This window comes from Hyperoodon ampullatus (assembly GCF_949752795.1).
Source record: "Hyperoodon ampullatus genome assembly, chromosome: 19".
Taxonomy (NCBI): Eukaryota; Metazoa; Chordata; class Mammalia; order Artiodactyla; family Ziphiidae; genus Hyperoodon; species Hyperoodon ampullatus.
In genome coordinates, this window is record NC_136932.1 from 45,359,301 (window position 1) to 45,377,786 (window position 18,486).

Sequence of the window (18,486 nt, forward strand, 5' to 3'; positions counted from 1 at the left end):
CTTAGCAGCTGTGGGGTGAGAAAGAGGAATCTATTTTTTGTTCTTGTTTTCGTTTTTTCAACCTTTACCACTGACTTGGGCCATATTTCTAAAAGCAGGGAAACTGGCATAATAGGAAACTTTAAAAAATGTTTTGTACTAGAATGTAAGATCATATATCACCGATGTTATTTCACAAGCCCTCAACAAAATACAGCAAAATATGTTCACAGTGTTTTATATAAAATGTGTAAGATACAAGATGCTAAACTCAGAAAATGTTTCATGGCCTTTAAATTTCAAGTTTGAATGATATTTGAAACTTTCAAAATAAAATAAAACTGCATTTTTCCATGTAAAAAAATTTCATGAAAGACGTTACTATTAGATGTGAAAAGATGATGCCCTAAATGAAACTTTTTGTTCTAGGTGTGACTAATCAAACAGACTCCAACACAGTACAAGTTTGCCTATGAAAGCTTAGTTCTGAAATTGTGCTACAGAATAGAATATAAATGAGAGTAATCCTGTAAGAAACTGAGTTTTTTAGGTATCAAAATGATGGAACAGTGATACAATCATAATAGTGTTATCATATTCATAGTATGATCATTACAAAAATAAGATTTATCATAAAATAAAGAGATTCCAAAAAAGTAGAAAACCAAAATCTTTAAAGACTGATCCAGCAATTCCAACTCTGGGCATATACCTAAAGTACTGAGACTAAGGACTCAAAAAAAAATTTGTGTAACCCATATTTACAGCAGCATTATTCACAATAACCAAGAGGCAGTAGGAACCTAAGCATCCATTGACAGATGAATGGATGGATAAATAAAATGTAGTGTTTTACACACACACACAAACACACACACAGGAATATTAGCCTTAAAAAGGATGGAGGTTTTGACACATACCACAACTTGGATGAACTTTGAGGACATTATGTAAAGTGAAATAAGCCAGTCACAAAAGGACAAATACTACATGATTTCACTTACATGAGATACTTAAAGTAGTCAAATTCATAGAGAAAGAAAACAGAAGAGTGATATCCAGGGGCTGAGGGGAGGAGGGAGTGGGGAGTTATTATTTAATGGGTAAAGAATTTCAGTGTTTCAAGATGAAAAGAGTTCTGGAGATGAATGGTGGTGATGGATGCAAAACAATGTGAATGTCCTTAAAGCCACTGAAGTACATACTTGAAAATGGTTATGATGGTAAATTTGTTATGTGTATTTTACCACAATTAAAAATAATTACATTGAAAAATTAAAGACTGACAGATCCTAGTTTTTAAAAGCAGACTATATTTCATAAAATAAATTTATGCAATTATACAAAATAAATATACTAAAAAGCACTACTCACAATATTAGTGAACTAAAGTATACTCAGTGTAGTATCAATAATTGTATTTTTTTTATTTTTCAGACTAGATATATATTGTCTGCTGATTAAAGTTTGCTTAAATCAGCCCTTAATGTCTGAATCATTAAAAAAATTACATCCAATATAATTTACTGTTAAATGCATCTTATTCTAGTTTACTCTTTTAGAAACTGATAAGCCTTCTATGATAAAGATAAAGTAATATATTATACCACAGTTAAAAAATTCAAAGCAGGGGGACAGGTGGGCTTTTGGAATGCCAGTAATATGCTGTTTATGGCTCTAGGTACAAGTTAAATGGGTATACTCAGTTTGTGAAAGAAAATACACTGAGATATATTCTTAATATTCATATACTTTTAGGTATGCTACACTTTTTTGAAAAAATTCCCAGCTACCCTCAATTAAAAACAGTATGTCTTTTTCTAACATGTCAAAAAGAATATAAATATTTCACCTACCTCAGTGGACTGCTTTCCACTATAAGACATTTTCTTGATAGCCACCACTTCATTGGTGCGCACATCTCGTGCCTAAAAAAACAAAGAAAGAACTATTGTAAAAATTAACAGATTAAATCTGGGCAATAATTTCTTTGAGAATAAAAGCATTTATGAGCTACCATGTCAAAAGGAACATCAAAACTGCCTTTAAAGAACATTAAAAACAAAAAAACCCAATAACCATATAGTGAAACTTATCAAATCATCCAGGAACTGGTACTTTGGAAAGAAATATAAAGCAGGGTTTATCTTTGAGAGATCTAGTTAAGAGGAAAAAACAGAAATATGAATAGCACTATAACAGAGAGACAAAACAAGACTAGTATATACAAGCCTATGCTAATCAATTTTGAAATCTCAATGAAATGGACAATTTTCTGGAAGGAATAAATTACTAAAACTGATCTTAAGAAGAAAATGTAAGAAATGTAAGAAAAACAAACAATGGTGGCAGACTGAAAAGAACACCAATGAATTGTCTTTAAAATACTCTTGAGTGGGGATTTCCCTGGCAGTCCAGTGGTCAGGACCCCAGCTTTCACTGCCGAGGGCACTGGTTTGATCCCTGGTCAGGGAACTAAGATTCCGCAAGCAGCAAAAAAACAAAACAAAACATAGGGACTTCCCCAGTGGTCCAGTGGCTCCGAGCTCCCAGTGCAGTGTTCCATCCTTGGTCAGGGAACTAGATCCCACATGCCGCAACTAAGAGTTCACATGCTGCAACTAAAGATCTTGCATGCCACAACTAAAGATCCCACATGCTGCAACGAAGATCCCACACACAGCAACAAAGATCTCACTTGCCACACGAAGACCCAACGCAGCCCAATAAACAAATATTAAACAAACAAACAAATATAAAATACTCTTCAGTGGAAAATAGTTTTACCAGGTGAACTTTCCAGGATGTAAGGGGGGAAAAAAAGGAAAGCTAGCCCATTAATTTTAAGAAGGCAATATAACCCAATAACTAAAACCTCACAAACAGCACAAAATAGAAAGGTATCAATTTCACTTGTAAATATAGACAAGAAAACTCTAAATGAAAATTTAAAAATATTACAGAGCATTAAAATAATTTTTCATTTGGATAAAATACACTAATATAGGGCTTCCCTGGTGGCGCAGTGGTTTAGAGTCCGCCTGCCGATGCAGGGGAAACGGGTTCGTGCCCCGGAGATACCGCATGCCGCGGAGTGGCTAGGCCCGTGAGCCATGGCCACTGAGCCTGCGCGTCCGGAGCCTGTGCTCCACAACGGGAGAGGCCACAACAGTGAGAGGCCCGAGTACCACACACACACACACACAAAAACAAAAAAACCCCACTAATATATATAGTTTTTCATTTGGATAAAATTACAGAAATGCAAAAGATTCTAATATAAGAAAAAAACATTTCATAATTTACCACAAGTTTTAAAAGTTAAAGGGGGGACAAACAAACAAATAAATAAATAAATACACACACACACACACACACACACACACACACACACACACATATTTATAAATGCTCAATAAATCCTGAAAATTCAGAAGTGCCCAACTCTAAATGTATTCAATTGCAAAGAAGGCCAAACTCTTAGGAAACACAAATTAGAAAGGTAATTCCTTAGCATGATAAATCACCTCTATTGTAAACTACTGCTAATCAGGCTTAAGAATGCTAAAATGCTATCACAATTATTACTTAACATTGTTGAGGTAATTCTGAAAAAGGGTAATAAAAATGTAACAGAAACACGACAGTTAACTAGAAAAGCCAAACTTCCGTGTGTTAAAAAAATGATTATATATTAAGAAGGCACATGAGACTAGCTGCAAAATATTTTAAATGGGTTAACTAAAAGTATCAGAACCACCTCAAATCACCTGTTGGAAGAACTCATCTTCAATTCAGATTTTTAATGAGTTCCCAAGATAAAATGTTCTAAATTAGATTATGGTGATGGCTGCAAAACTCATTATTTATTGACAATCATTGAAATGTAGGCATAAAATTGGTGAACTTATGGTATGTAATTTATACTTTAAAACTTGTTAAAAAAAAAGACAGCACATATGTAAATTTTATCTCTATAGAGTGGCTTGGGGAAAAAAAAAAAAAAAAGACACTCAGTTAAGTGGGCCCCGGGAAACTTAATCACATGCCAATTTCAATTACCGGTGTACTGGTTAGGAAACTGGCACCACTTATTGTAATGGGTGAAGCGGATCTAACCACAGACATCCTGCTTGAATATAAATTAATTTTTCCAAAATGTTCTCTCCTTATCTATCTACGAACCTCTTTATTTTAATCATGTCTAAACAGCTATATTGCACTCTTTTATAAGAGCTGAGATATAATTTACATGCCATACAATTCACCCATTTTAATGTGTACAATTCAGTGGCATTTAGAACATTCACAGATATATGCAACCATCATTACAATTTTAGAACTTTCATCACCTCAAAAAGAAACTCCAAATTGTTCATTGCAATTTGCATTACGGTCAAACGGTAAATTTTACGTGTATTTTAAATAAAATTCTTTTCTTCATTAAAAAAAAAAAACCCATTCGGCCCTAAGCAACAACTAATCTACTTTTCCGTGTCTCTTTTCCGTGTCTCTAGAGATTTGACCATTCTGGACATTTCATATAAATGGAACTATGTAATATGTGGTCTTTTGTGACTGGCTTTTTTCAAGATTCATGACTAATGATATTATCTTTTCATGTGCTCCTTAGCCATTTGTACATCTCTCTTTGAGAAACGTCAATTCAGATCCTTTGCCCATTTTAAAACTGGGTTGTCTTTTGATTGAGTTATAAGAGTTCTTTACATATTCTAGGCACAAGTCCCTTATCAGATATATGATTTACAAATTTTTTTCTCCTATTCTGTAGGTTGTCTTTTCACTACTTTGAAGCACAGAAATTTTTATTTTTGATTAAGGTCAATTTATTTTTTTCTTTTATTGCTCATACTTTTGGTGTCACATCTGAGAATGCTCTGCCAAAACTAAAGACATGCAGATTTACCCCTATGTTTTCTTCTAAGAGTTTTATAGTTTTAACTGTGACACTGAGGTTTTGATCCTTTTTTTTTTTTTTTTTTTTTGCGGTACACAGGCCTCTCACTGTTGTGGTTTTTTTTTTTTTTTTTGCGGTACACAGGCCTCTCACTGTTGTGGTTTTGTTTTTTTTTTTTGCGGTACGCGGGCCTCTCACTGCTGTGGCCTCTCCCGTTGCGGAGCACAGGCTCCGGACACACAGGCTCAGCGGCCATGGCTCACAGGCCCAGCCGTTCCACGGCACGTGGGATCTTCCCTGACCAGGGCACGAACCCGTGTCCCCTGCATCGGCAGGCGGACTCTCAACCACTGCGCCACCAGGGAAGCCCCTTGATCCATTTTGAGTTAATTTTTCTATAGTTTCTATAGTATGAGGTAAGGACCTAATTCCACTGTTTTGCATTAAACAGCTACACTTTTAATTGGCCTAAGACAAAGCTTAATTTAAAAGTGGGTATACTAAATGCAATGAAGTATCCTGGATTAGATTCTAGAACAGAGAAGAGACAGTGGAAAAACTGGCAAAATTTAGTACACAGAATATAGTAGATAGTTTAGTTACTAGTATCCTATCAATGTTGATTTCTTAGTTTTGATAAATGTACCATGATTATGTAACATATTAACATTAGGGGAACTAGACAAAGACTATAGGGAAAAACACTGTACTAACTGTGAAATCTGCAAATCTAATATTATTTTAAAATACTAAATTAAACTAAAACGTGACTATTAAAATCCAAATGTACTAGTAATGATGATTAAAATTAAATGACCAAGTTAAAAGGAGATACGACTTTTGCTTATTCATGTTTTTAAAAAGCAAAAAGTAAAAATATTTAATGTTCACGAACATGTTTTTCTCTCCCTTCAGGATCACATATTGTGCTTACTTAGTCTCCTCTAATCTAGAACAATTCCATAACCCCTCTTTGTCTTTCATGATAACTGACATGAAGAATACACTGTGGTATTTTAGAGAATGTAACTAAATTTGTACTTGTCTGACATTTCTTCAAGATTAGATTCTGATTATACACACCTGGCAAGAATACTATAAGAGTGATATTGTGTCCTTCCCAGGGTATCATATCTGGAGGTACATACAATGTGTCCACTCCTCATTGGTGTTACCAATTTTCATCACCCACTAAAGGTGCTGTGTTTTTCCAATGTGTATAGTTAAAGTTACTGTTTCCTACCTTGTATCTAACAAACAATCTGTGAAGAGATACTTTAAAACCACATAAACATCCTGCTCATCAAAATTTTCCCTTAGATTTAGCAAACATTGAAGATAATAGCCCAAAACAATCTTCACTATGATGATTACAAAATGCACATTTCCTCCCCCCACCTCTACCATTCCCTTCACATTTATCAGTCAGGCATTCTATTATAAGGAAAACACCCCCCTTTTCATCCATCCATCCATCATCTATCATGGAAATTATGAAGCCCTATTTTATTAAATGGGTTATAATCCATTACTATCTTTATACTGATATTCAAATTGTTCCAGATTTGGCCAGTGGAAGCCCCTCTAAGCTGGCTCCAATGTCTTTTTGACAGGCCCCATTTTTTTTTTCTTTCTTTAAAGCACTTTTTAACTTTCTGGCACAAGGTCTTCTAAGGCTTATCATTTATGTTCCCTGCCCCTGCAACAAAATGAGACATTCCTCCAATAAGTTCTTGTTCCTTTTAGTTAGGAATTAAATTCAAGATCTGAGTGCTAAGTGTGCTCATTACTACTGGGTGTCATTACAAATAGAATCTTGCAGCAGATAGAGCTAAGAGATGCACACACACATATATGAGATATAATTATTTCATATTAACACTGTTAATTCCTATCCAATCAAACCCACAGGGCTCTTCCTTACCTTCCCCACTTCCATATTTCTTTCCATATTTTCACAGTTAGGATCCTGACCCCAAACAACATCAACATTATTCACTACTCAATCCTCCTTTTTTTTTTTTTTGGTCACACCACATGGCTTGCAGGATCTTAGTTCCCCAACCAGGGATTGAGCCCCGGCCACGGCAGTGAAAACGCCCAGTCCTAATCACTGGACCACCAAGGAATTCCCACTTAATCCTTTAACATATAGTTTCAGATCCGTCACACCCATACAAATATGGAACAAGTCTATTAAGAAGGGTTCAAGATTTGCCTACAGTTTCCCTCTCCCAACCAGACTGAGAGTATACAGTTAAAATACTATGTACAAAAGTTACTCATATTAGTTCTATTTTTCCCCTCAATGTGGTTATGTCTGAAATACAGTTGGGTTCATTGTTCCTGTTTGCCTTTGATGTCAGTGACAACCTTACCCCCATACATATTAATTTTAATTTTTAAGTATATAAAGTATTTATTATCCAAAGAGGTATATTCAAACAAGAATCATTCCATCCTCTATCTCTTCATATCCATTCCTATAACTATCACCATTTTATATGTTGAACTGTTGGTTGTATAATTTATCTGATTTCACCAAACTATATATTTAATATCTGTATATTTATTATATATGAATTAAATTAAATCAATAAAAACAATTCCTACCAGCATATTGAATGGCTATTTTTCAGGGATTTTCTCAATGGGGTTTTTTTATTGGGCCCATTTCTAAGATTCTATGTATATTTTTCCTTTTTTCTATATTTCTCTATATTAGTGTATTTGGAGAGGAAAGGTATAAGCATAAACTCAGACAAAACTGCAATATAGAAAAAGGGTTGTTTCTAAAATATCTATATCCTTGGGTCCCTCTTCTCTATTTTGTGTCCAATCCAGAAATTAAACAAACGTGAGCAACATCAAACACACACATACACGTGTATACAAAATTCTACAAGTTATATACCTAACTGTTAACAGTAGCTGTCCGTGGGTAGTGAAATTATAGATGGAGTTTTTATTATTTTTGTCTCCAATTTATAATTGGGGTATAAACCAAAAGCTCAAATTGTTAAGAATTTGAACCATATTTTCTCAAGGGAAATAACATTTTATTATTAATAAATTACTAAATTTATTAATTTATTAATAAATTGTAATGTCATTCCTAAGGTGCCCATAAAAAAAGACTAAACCCATAATACTGCCAAAATATTAAACATCTGTATAATACTTGCTGTTTGAGGGGGAAAAAACAATTTTTATACAAAGAAGAAATAAATGAGTGGAGTTTTCCCCTATAGATTAAGAAAGGAATACTTAGAGATGTTTTATGACTTTAGAATAGTATATCACTGGCTCAATCTTAAAGTTACGGTCTTTAAAATAATAAAACATATTCCTTTAACTACCAATTTTATTTCCTAGAAATTTTAATTTCTAAAATGTATATTATTTTTCTGAAGTAAAAAAAAAAAAAAAGAGTCAACAGAAACTTACATCCTCCCCAATTTTGGGGAAAAAGTTCCTTTCTGGTTACTAGTGAGTTAAAAAAATTTTTTTCTTTGAAATTATTTTAGACTTACGGAAACGTTGCAAATATAGTACAGAGAGTTACCATATACCTTTCACCCAGCTTTTGCCTAATGTTAATATCTTGCATAATAAAATTATCAAAACTAAGAAATTAACACTGGTAAAATTATTAACTACTAACTAAACTATAGGCTTTATTTGAATTTCACCAATTTTTTCACTAAGAACCTTTGTTTTTCTTTCTCTGCGTTGGGTCTTCATTGCTGTGCAGGGCCTTCTCTAGTTGGAGCAAGTGGGGGCTACTCTTCATTGCAGTGCGCAGGCTTCTCATTGTGGTGGCTTCTCTTGTTGCGGAGCACGGGCTCTAGCAGCACGCGCTTCAGCAGTTGCAGCGCATGGGCTCAGTAGCTGCGGCTCACGGGCTCTAGGGCGTGTAGGCTCAGTAGTTGTGGTGCATGGGCTTAGTTGCTCCACGGCATGTGGAATCTTCCCGGACCACGGATCGAACCCATGTCCCCTGCACTGGCAGGCAGATTCTTAACCACTGCGTCACCAGGGAAGTCCACTACTAACCTTTCTCTATTCTGGGATCCTACATTGCAGTAATATTTGGTTATCATGTTGCCTTTCTCGCCTCCAAATCTGCAAAAGTTCTTAAATCTTTCCTTGTATTTCATGTCCTTGACACTTTTGAAGCGTACAGGTTATTTTGTATAATGTTCCCTAATTTGAGTTTACCTGATATTTCCTCATAATTATACTGTTTATGGATTTTAAATGAGAATGTCACAGGAATGATGTATCCTTCTTGGTGTCATCTCAGAAAGGAGATAAATGATGTCGATGTTTCTGGTGATACTAACCTTGATCACTTGGTTAAGGTAGTCTCTGCCAGATATATGCCTTGATTTTTCCATTTTAATTAATAAATATCTTTGGGGCTATACTTGAGATTATGCATATATCCTGTTTCATCTCAAACTTTAACCTACTAATTTTAGCATCTACTAGTGGATCTTGGCTGCAACAATTATTTCCCTTAGTCCTTCTACATTTAATAAAAGGAATTTTTATTCTTTATAAATATGTGTATATCTGCGTGTGTGTGTGTGTGTGTGTGCATGAGAGAGAGAGAGAGAGAGAGAGGAGAGAGAGAGGAGTTCCTACTGATACCTCCAATTCCAATTCAACATACAACAGGGTTATTTCTAGCCTTCCTCATTTCCTTACTCCTAACTTCTTTCTTGGACATTAAGAAAACTGCTTCTCGAGATAAAGATGGCAGAAGAGAAGGACGTGGAGCACACCTCCTCCCACAAATACATTAAAAATACATCTACATGTGGAAGAATTCTCACAGAATACCTACTGGACGCTGGCAGAATATCTAATACAACTAAAACTGCAAGAAAGAGCACCACATATCAGAGTAGAATGAAGAAAAAAAAAAAAAAAGGAATCAGGATGGGACCTGTGCCCCTGGGAGGGAGCTATGAAAGAGGAAGGTTCCCTCAGTCTGGGAACCCCCTTCACTGGTTGGGAGATCAGCTGGGACAGATAAGGAGCTTCACAGGCTCAGAGGAGAGTGTAGCAACCAGACTGTGGGAGGCAGAACAGAGAGAAACCAGCACAGATGGTCCTGGCCACCTCGCTGCACTGCCCAGCCCGAGATGCACATCTGCTGGTGCGTGCAGGGGCTGAGTGCTGCAACTTGGGCTTCAGTGGACAGACCTGGGAAAAGGGCTGGGGTTGGCTGTGTGGAGACAGCCGGAAGGAGCTGGAGGGTGCTCTGGGCTGCAATCGGGGGTGTGCGCAGGATAGAGCCTGGGGCCACAGTAGAAGCCACATAGTTAAACACACATGTAAAGGGAGGGGCGGGGCCCCATCATAGCAGCCTCATTCTCAACGAGCTCACCTGAGCTCACAGTCAATGTGGCTCCACCTCTACCACCTCTGTGCTGGTGGGTTGTCCACATGCAGAAGTGGGGCTGAAATCTGAGCCTACCCTCAGGGGCTGTGAGACTGGTGGATTTACACGGCTACTGGCAGCTTTGTAAGCTCTGTGCCTGCGGGACATCCCAGTGGATTACTGTTGCTTCCAAGGCTGGGGTGGTCCTGCGCTAGCAGCTACAGGCTTTGCGGACACAGGCATGCAGAGGCAGGGCCAGGACATGGGCTGATTCTGTAGCCCCCGTGGAACATCCAGGTGCCTGACTTCAGTAGATCTGCCCTACTGGCTTTGTGAGCACAAAGCCTGAGGGATATCCAGGCTGACTGCCTGCATTCCCTTGACTGAGGCAGGGCCGAAGGTAGTGCCAACAACAGTGTACTTTGTGAGTGCACATAACGTGACAGGCAACACCACAGAGTGCACTTCCTGGTGGACAGCTCCTGTAGAGGAATACTCAGTGGCTCCTCTCCCAGCAGAGGTGCTCCAGTACCACCTACCTCACATCACAGCTCAGAAACTGATCTAGGGGCTTCTATTACAACAACTGGGGAGCAGACTTTACCCCCGAAAGGGCTGTGACAATTACAGAGCAAATAGGAGGCCCCACTCAACATCCAGTGCAGGCTGTCTGCTCACTACAACACCAATCACACCTCCTATCAAGAGAATAAAAGCCACCACACACTGAAGAAAGACATGGCAGGCACCCATATTAAAAACAGTCCTTGCACCAAAAATATCAGACTCACACAGACTACACAAGGGTGCTCCCACATAAAAACAGCCCTTCAAGACCACAGTAGATAAGGGTTTCTCCTAAATGCACAGAGTCAGAGAAATATAAGTAAAATAAAGAAGCAGAGGAACCACTCCCAATTAAAAGAACAAGAAAAATCTCCTGAAAGAGCAAGCAATGAAACAGGCCTCTCGAGACTTCCCTGGTGGCACAATGGTTAAGAATCCACCTGCCAATGCAGGGGACATGGGTTCGAGCCCTGGTCCGGGAAGATCCCACATGACGCAGAGCAACTAAGCCCGTGCACCACAACTACTGAGCCTGTGCTCTAGAGCCCACGAGCCACAACTACTGAGCCTGCATGCCACAACTACTGAAGCCCGCGCGTCTAGAGCCTGTGCTCCACAACGAGAAGCCACCACAATGAGAAGTCCGTGCACCGCAACGAAGAGTAGCCCCCACTCGCCACAACTAGAGAAAGCCTGCACACAGCAAAGAAGAACCAATGCAGCCAAATAAGTAAATAAATAAATTAATTAAATTTAAAAAAAAGAAACAGACCTCTCCAGTCTATGAGATCCCAAGTTCAAAAAGGACGTAATAAAAATACTGAAGGAATTAAGAAAGCTATTGATAAAAATGCCAACCACTGTAACGAAGAATTAGAAACTATAAAGAGGAGCCAATTAAAATTAGAAAACTCATTTGCTGAGATGAAAGCTGAGCTAAAGGCAAAGAATAGCAATCAGGGGCTTCCCTGGTGGTGCAGTGGTTGAGAGTCTGCCTGCCGATGCAGGGGACACACGTTCATGCCCTGGTCTGGGAAGATCCCACATGCCGCGGAGTGGCTAGGCCCGTGAGCCATGGCTGCTGAGCCTGCGCGTCTGGAGCCTGTGCTCCGCAATGGGAGAGGCCACAACAGTGAGAGGCCCGCGTACCACAAAAAAAAAAAAAAAAAAAAAGGAGGAGGATTGAGTAATGAATACTCAGTACTGCAACTACTGAAGCCCACGCACCTAGAGCCCGTGCTCTGCAACAAGAGAAGCCACCGCAATGAGAAGCCCACGCGCCACCATGAAGAGTAGCCCCCGCTGGCTGAAACTAGAGAGAAAGCCCGCATGCAGCAATGAAGATGCAACACAGCCAAAAAATAATAATAATAAATAAGATAAAATAAAAATTCATATATAAATATTATTATTATATTATTATCAAGCATCTTTCCCAACCACAACAGTATGAGACTAGAAATCAATTACAGGAAAAAAACTGCAAAAACACAAACACATGGAAGCTAAACTATATGTTATTAAACACTAAGTAATCAGTGGGTCACTGAAAAAATAAATACCTGGAGACAAATGAAAATGGAAAAACAATGAACCAAAAGCTATGGGACATAACAAAAGCAGTTCTAAGAGGGAAGTTTAGAGTAATACAAGCCCACGTCGAGAAACAGGAAAAATCTCAAATAAACAACCTATCCTTAAATGTAAAGGAACTAGAAAAAGAAGAACAAACAAAATCCAAAGTTAGTAGAATGAAAAAATTATAAAGATCAGAGCAGAAATAAATAAAGGCTAAAAATACAACATAAAAGATCAATGAAAATAAGAGGTGGTTCTTCAAAAAGATAAACAAAATTGATAAACTTTTAGCCAGATTCATTAAGAAAAAAAGAGAGGGCCCAAATAAATAAAATCAGAAATGAAAGAGAAGTTACAACTGACATCACAGACTACAAATTACAAATGAGATTACTAGGAACAATTATACACCAGTAAAATGGACAACCTAGAAGAAATAAATAAATTCCTAGAAACGTACAATCTCCCAAGACTGAATCAGGAAGAAATAAAAAATAGGAAGAGACCGATTACCAGTAATGAATTGTATCAGTAATCAAAAAACTCCCAAGAAACAAAGTCCAGGACCAGATGGCTTCACAGGTGAATACAACCAAACATTTAAAGAAGAGTTAACACCTATCCTTCTCAAACTATTCCAAAAAGCTGAAGAGGAAGAAATGCTTCTGAACTTATTCTACAAGGCCAGCAAGAATTGACAAAAATCAACATTCGGGCTTCCCTGGTGGTGCAGTGGTTGAGAGTCTGCCTGCCGATGCAGGGGACACAGGTTCGTGCCCCGGACCGGGAAGATCCCACATGCCGCGGAGCGGCTGGGCCCGTGAGCCATGGCCGCTGAGCCTGCGCATCCAGAGCCTGTGCTCCGCAACGGGAGAAACCACAACAGTGAGAGGCCCGCGTACCGCAAAAAAAAAAAAAAAAAAAAAAATCAACATTCATTTACGATAAAAACTGTCAACAAAGTGGGTATAGAGGGAATATACCTTAACATATTAAAGGGCATATATGACAAACCTGAAGACAACATTATACACAATGGTGAAAAGCTGAAAGCCTTTTTTTTTTTTTTTTTTTTTTTTTTTTTTTTTTGCGGTACGCGGGCCTCTCACTGTTGTGGTCTCTCCCGTTGCGGAGCACAGGCTCCGGACGTGCAGGCTCAGCGGCCATGGCTCACGGGCCCAGCAGCTCCGCGGCATGTGGGATCTTCCCGGACCGGGGCACGAACCCGTGTCCCCTGCATCGGCAGGCGGACTCGCTACCACTGCGCCACCAGGGAAGCCCCTGAAAGCCTTTTTTTTAAGATCAGGAACAAGACAAGGATGACTACTCTCGTAACTTTTATTCAACATAGTACTGAAAGTACTAGCTAGAGCAATTAGGAAGGAAAAGGAAATAAAAGGCATCTAAATTGGAAAGGAGGAAGCAAAATTATCACTTTTTGCAGATGGCCTGATACTATATATAAAAAAATCCTAAGGATGCCACCAAAAAGCTATTAGAACTCAACAGTGAATTCAGTAAAGTTGCAGGATACAAAATTAATGTACAGAAGTCTCTTGAGTTTCTATACAAATAACAACTATCAGAGAAAGAAAGAAATTAAGAAAACAATCCCATTTACAATTACGTCAAAAAAAAAATACCTAGGAATAATTCCTCCAAGGAGGTAAAAGACTTGTTCTCTGAAAACTGTAAGACATTGATAAAAGAAATGGAAGATTACACAAACAAATGAAAGGATGTATTTACTCATGGACTGGAGAAATTCATATTGTTAAAATGCCCATACTACTCAGGGCAACCTATAGATTCAATGCAATCCCTATCAAAATACCAATGGCATTTTTCACAGAACTAGAACAAATTATTCTAAAATTTGTAAGGAAACATAAAACCCCAAATAGCTAAAACAATACTAAGAAAGAAGAACAAAGCTGATGGTATCATGCTCCCTGATTTCAAACTATACCACAATGCTACAGTTACCAAAACACTATGATACTGGCACAAGACAGACACATAGATCAATAAGAGAGCCCAGAAATAACCCACATTTATATGGTTAATTAATCCATGACAAAGGAAGCAAGAACATACAATGGGGAAAAGACAGTCTCTTCAATAAATGGGTGTTGGGAAAACTAGAAAGCTACATGCAGAAGAATCAAATTGGACTACTCTCTCACACCATATACAAAAATAAACTCAAAATGGATTAAAACTCCTAGAAGAAAACATAGGTAGTACACTCTTTGAAATCAGTCTTAGGAATATTTTTTCAGATATGTCTTCTCAGGCAAGGGAAACAAAACAAAAAATAAACAAATGGGACTACATGAAACTAAAAAGCTTTGCACAGGGAAGGAAACTGTCAACAAAATGAAAAGGCAGCCTACTGAATGGGAGAAGATATTTGCAAATGATGTATGTGATAGGTGTTAATATTCAAATTATACAAAGAAATCATACAGCTCAACATCAAAACAAACAACCCAATTAAAAGGTGGGTAGAGGGCCTGAATAGAAATTTTCCCAAAGAATTCATAAAGATGGCCAACAGATACATCAGGGAAATGCAAATCAAAAGCACAGTAAGATATCACCTCACACCTGTCAGAATGACTATTAAACAGACAACAAATAACAAGTGTTGATGAGGATGTAGAGAAAAGGGAACCCTAATGCACTATTGCTGGGGATGTACACTGGTGCAGCCACTATGGAAAACAGCATGGAGCTTCCTCAAAAATTAAAAGTAGAACTGCTAGACAATACAGCAATTCCACTTCTGTGTATTTTTCTGCAGAAAACAAAAACACTAATTTGAAAAGATTATACGCACCCCCATGTTCACTGCAGCTTTATTCACAATAGCCAAGATACGGAAGCAACCTAAGTGTCCAATGGATAAAGAAGACAAGCTGCATATATACATACACACATATATATAATGGCGTGTGTCTGTGTGTGCGTATATATATAAATAAAATGGAGTATTACTAAGCCATTAAAAAGGGGTGAAATCTTGCCATTTGTGAAACCATGGATGAACCTAGGGGATATTATGCTAAGTAAAATAAGTCAGACAGAGAAAGACAAATATATGATTTCACTTACATGTGGAATCTAAAAAACAAAACAAACAAACAAAATGGAAACATTCTCATAGATACAGGGAAGGTACAGGTGGTTTGACAGAGGGGATGGGGGTGAGGGGATGAGTGAAACAGGTGAGGGAGATTAAGAGGTACAAACTTCCAGTTAGAAACTAAGTGAGTCATAGGGATGAAATGTACAGCATGGGGGATACAGGCAATGATACTGTAATAACTTTGTATGGTGACAGATGGTAACTAGATTTATCATGGTAACCATTTTGTAACATATAGAAATATCAAATCACTACGTTGTGCACTTGGAACTAACATAGTATTGTAGGTCCATTATAATTCAAAAAATAAAAAAATTAAAATACTATTTAGAACAGAATTAAATGAGCTATGAGTAATTAAATAAGAGCACAATACTACATGTTATCTCTTCTCACCATCTGAAAGTAAAAGAGTAAAGGCAAAATTGGCTACAGGCCTAAGGACAAACTTCATGCTGTAAAGAGCAAAAAAAAGACAATATATACAACCAATCAAATGTGAATGTGAAAATGTGAATATCCATTTGGGAGCTATTTTAATGAATTAATAAGAATGATCTGAAATCACCATATCAATTAATTATATGTAAATTGTCTTTCTATAATTCTTTTTTTTAAAATAAATTTATTTATTTATTTATTTTTGGCTGCATTGGGTCTTTGTTGCTGCACACGGGCTTTTCTCTAGTTGTGGCAAGCAGGGGTTACTCTTCGTTGTGGCGCACAGGCTTATTGCTGTGGCTTCCCTTGTTGTGGAGCACGGGCTCTAGGCGCACGGGCTTCAGTAGTTGTGGCTCACGGGTTCTAGAGCACAGGCTCAGTAGTTGTGGCGCACGGGCTTAGCTGCTCCACGGCATGTGGGATCGTCCCGGACCAGGTCTCAAACCCCTGTCTCCTGCATTGGCAGGCGGATTCTTAACCACTGTGCCACCAAGGAAGCCCTTCTTTTTTATATCTTTTTTCTTAAAACATTAAACAATTTGCTGTACCACTGAAAATATAAAACTTGCCAAGCCCCTAAAAGAATACAGATTAATAAAATCTTACACTAGGAAATAAGAGGTAAATATTACATCTCAGTTTTTAAAATAAAGAAAAAAACTTTTACAAAGTAAATAAATGACTTCACTGGGATCATACATGGTCTGCCACATTTGTTAGGAAGCTTGGTTCCAAAGCCAGTGTTCTATGGCCCATCTGCAGACATCATGTTGGTTCTATGTAAGGTACTGGAAACTAAAAGAGAATGTTTATCTTCCTGGCAATCTAGAGATAGTGGTCCTTTTGGATATCTGACTCTTTGGTTTGGCTTCAAACACTTATTATGATGCCAGTCCTTGATTAGCTTGTCTGAAGACAGCCAGAATACCTGGCTCAATTGAAGTATTTTTAAATTTAAGGTGACCCCTACTGTCAATTAATGAAAATTCAGACCTATATTTTAAGAACTATTTTTAGTCACCTAAAAAAATTTGATGAGAAGGTCCTTCCTGTATATACTCTATAGAAAGACACTGCACATTTAGCCCTGTCATGAAGCTGGGGTGAGAGAGCACATAAAATCAGAAGCACACTTTTAGGTGTGCACATTCACATATGCAACACACACATACACACACTGCCACATGGGTTTAGCTGATACTACAAAATATGAATGTTAGTGACCTAGAAATAGAATGACAGCAAAATTAGTCAGTTGTGAGCTACAGTCAAACTTTGCTCATCTATATGGTACATGTTTCCCAGACATCAAGACAATTAACAGAAAACACCTGCTCTGAGCAGTTGCCCCTGACTCCTCTAAGCTTCCATGCAATGGTTCCTCAGGTGGTCCTAACCAGAACCTAGGTTTCTTTTCTTTATATACATATATATTTTTTGTGGGGGGGGAGGCTGCACGGTGTCTTAGTTGCAGCGTGTGGGATCTTTTAGTTGTGGCAGGCACACTTCTTAGCTGCAGCATGCATGTGGGATCTAGTTCCCCGACCAGGGATCAAACCCGGGCCCCCTGCGTTGGAAGGGTGGAGAACAAGATATTAAACATTTTAGGCCTTGTGGGCCAAATACATTTCTTCTTTTTCTGTTGCATACTCTTCCTTTTGTTTTTCCAAATGTAAAAATCATTCTTAGTTTGAAAGCTAAATGAAAATAGTTCACAAGCTGGACCATGAGCTATAGCATGGCACCTACTATAGATAAATCCTTGGTTAACATTTTGCCACATTTGCTTTGAAACTCTTTATCTAAAAATATATACTGTTATCATTACATTATCATTCTTTTATTATTGAATAGGACTTGAGATAAATTCCTACCCTTGGTTCCAAAGAACTTCATTTATTTCCTGAGAACAAGAACATTCTCTTGAAAAACAATATATCAAATTTAGGAAATTTAGCATTGATATAATACTATTATACAGTGCATATATAGTCCATATTCAAATTTCACCAACTATCTCAATGTCCTTTACAGAAATTTTTTCCCAATCCAGGATCACCCATTGTGTTTAACCACCAGGTCTCTCCTAAGGCAGCTCCTGATATCTAGCTTAGACCAATCAGCTTTTGTTGCCCCTGCTATACTTAACTCTGGGACTATGAGACTTTCTCTCCCAACCACAGCTCTCTGAAATAATCCAGCCTGGGTAAGACAAACCCAGAAATACTGCACAAGGAGGTCCAAGCACTAGAGAAGCTCTCCCTGCCCACCACTCCCCCAACCCCAGTAAATAATTCTCTTCCGTGAGTGAGGCACCACAGTGTCCACCCTCTCAACTTGTCAGAAAACAAGTTCTTTTGATTCTATCAATTTAAGCTTTAAATTCACTGCCACTATCTAGTTTGAGCTCTCAGCATTTCTTTCCAATTATAAAATCTTCATCATCAGCCTCCCTTCTTT

General features: G+C 37.8%; 1 protein-coding gene across 1 annotated transcript in view; it reads right to left on the minus strand.

Annotated features, from left to right (window-relative positions):
* TAOK1 (TAO kinase 1) overlaps window positions 1–18,486 on the minus strand; it is a gene marked incomplete at its 3' end in the record, with an annotated part of 108,773 nt that overhangs the window by 59,883 nt on the left and 30,404 nt on the right. The window contains exon 3 of the mRNA XM_079725405.1: window positions 1,836–1,907. Within this exon, the coding sequence (XP_079581531.1) occupies window positions 1,836–1,907 (72 nt within the window). The remainder of the gene's footprint in view (window positions 1–1,835; window positions 1,908–18,486) is intronic.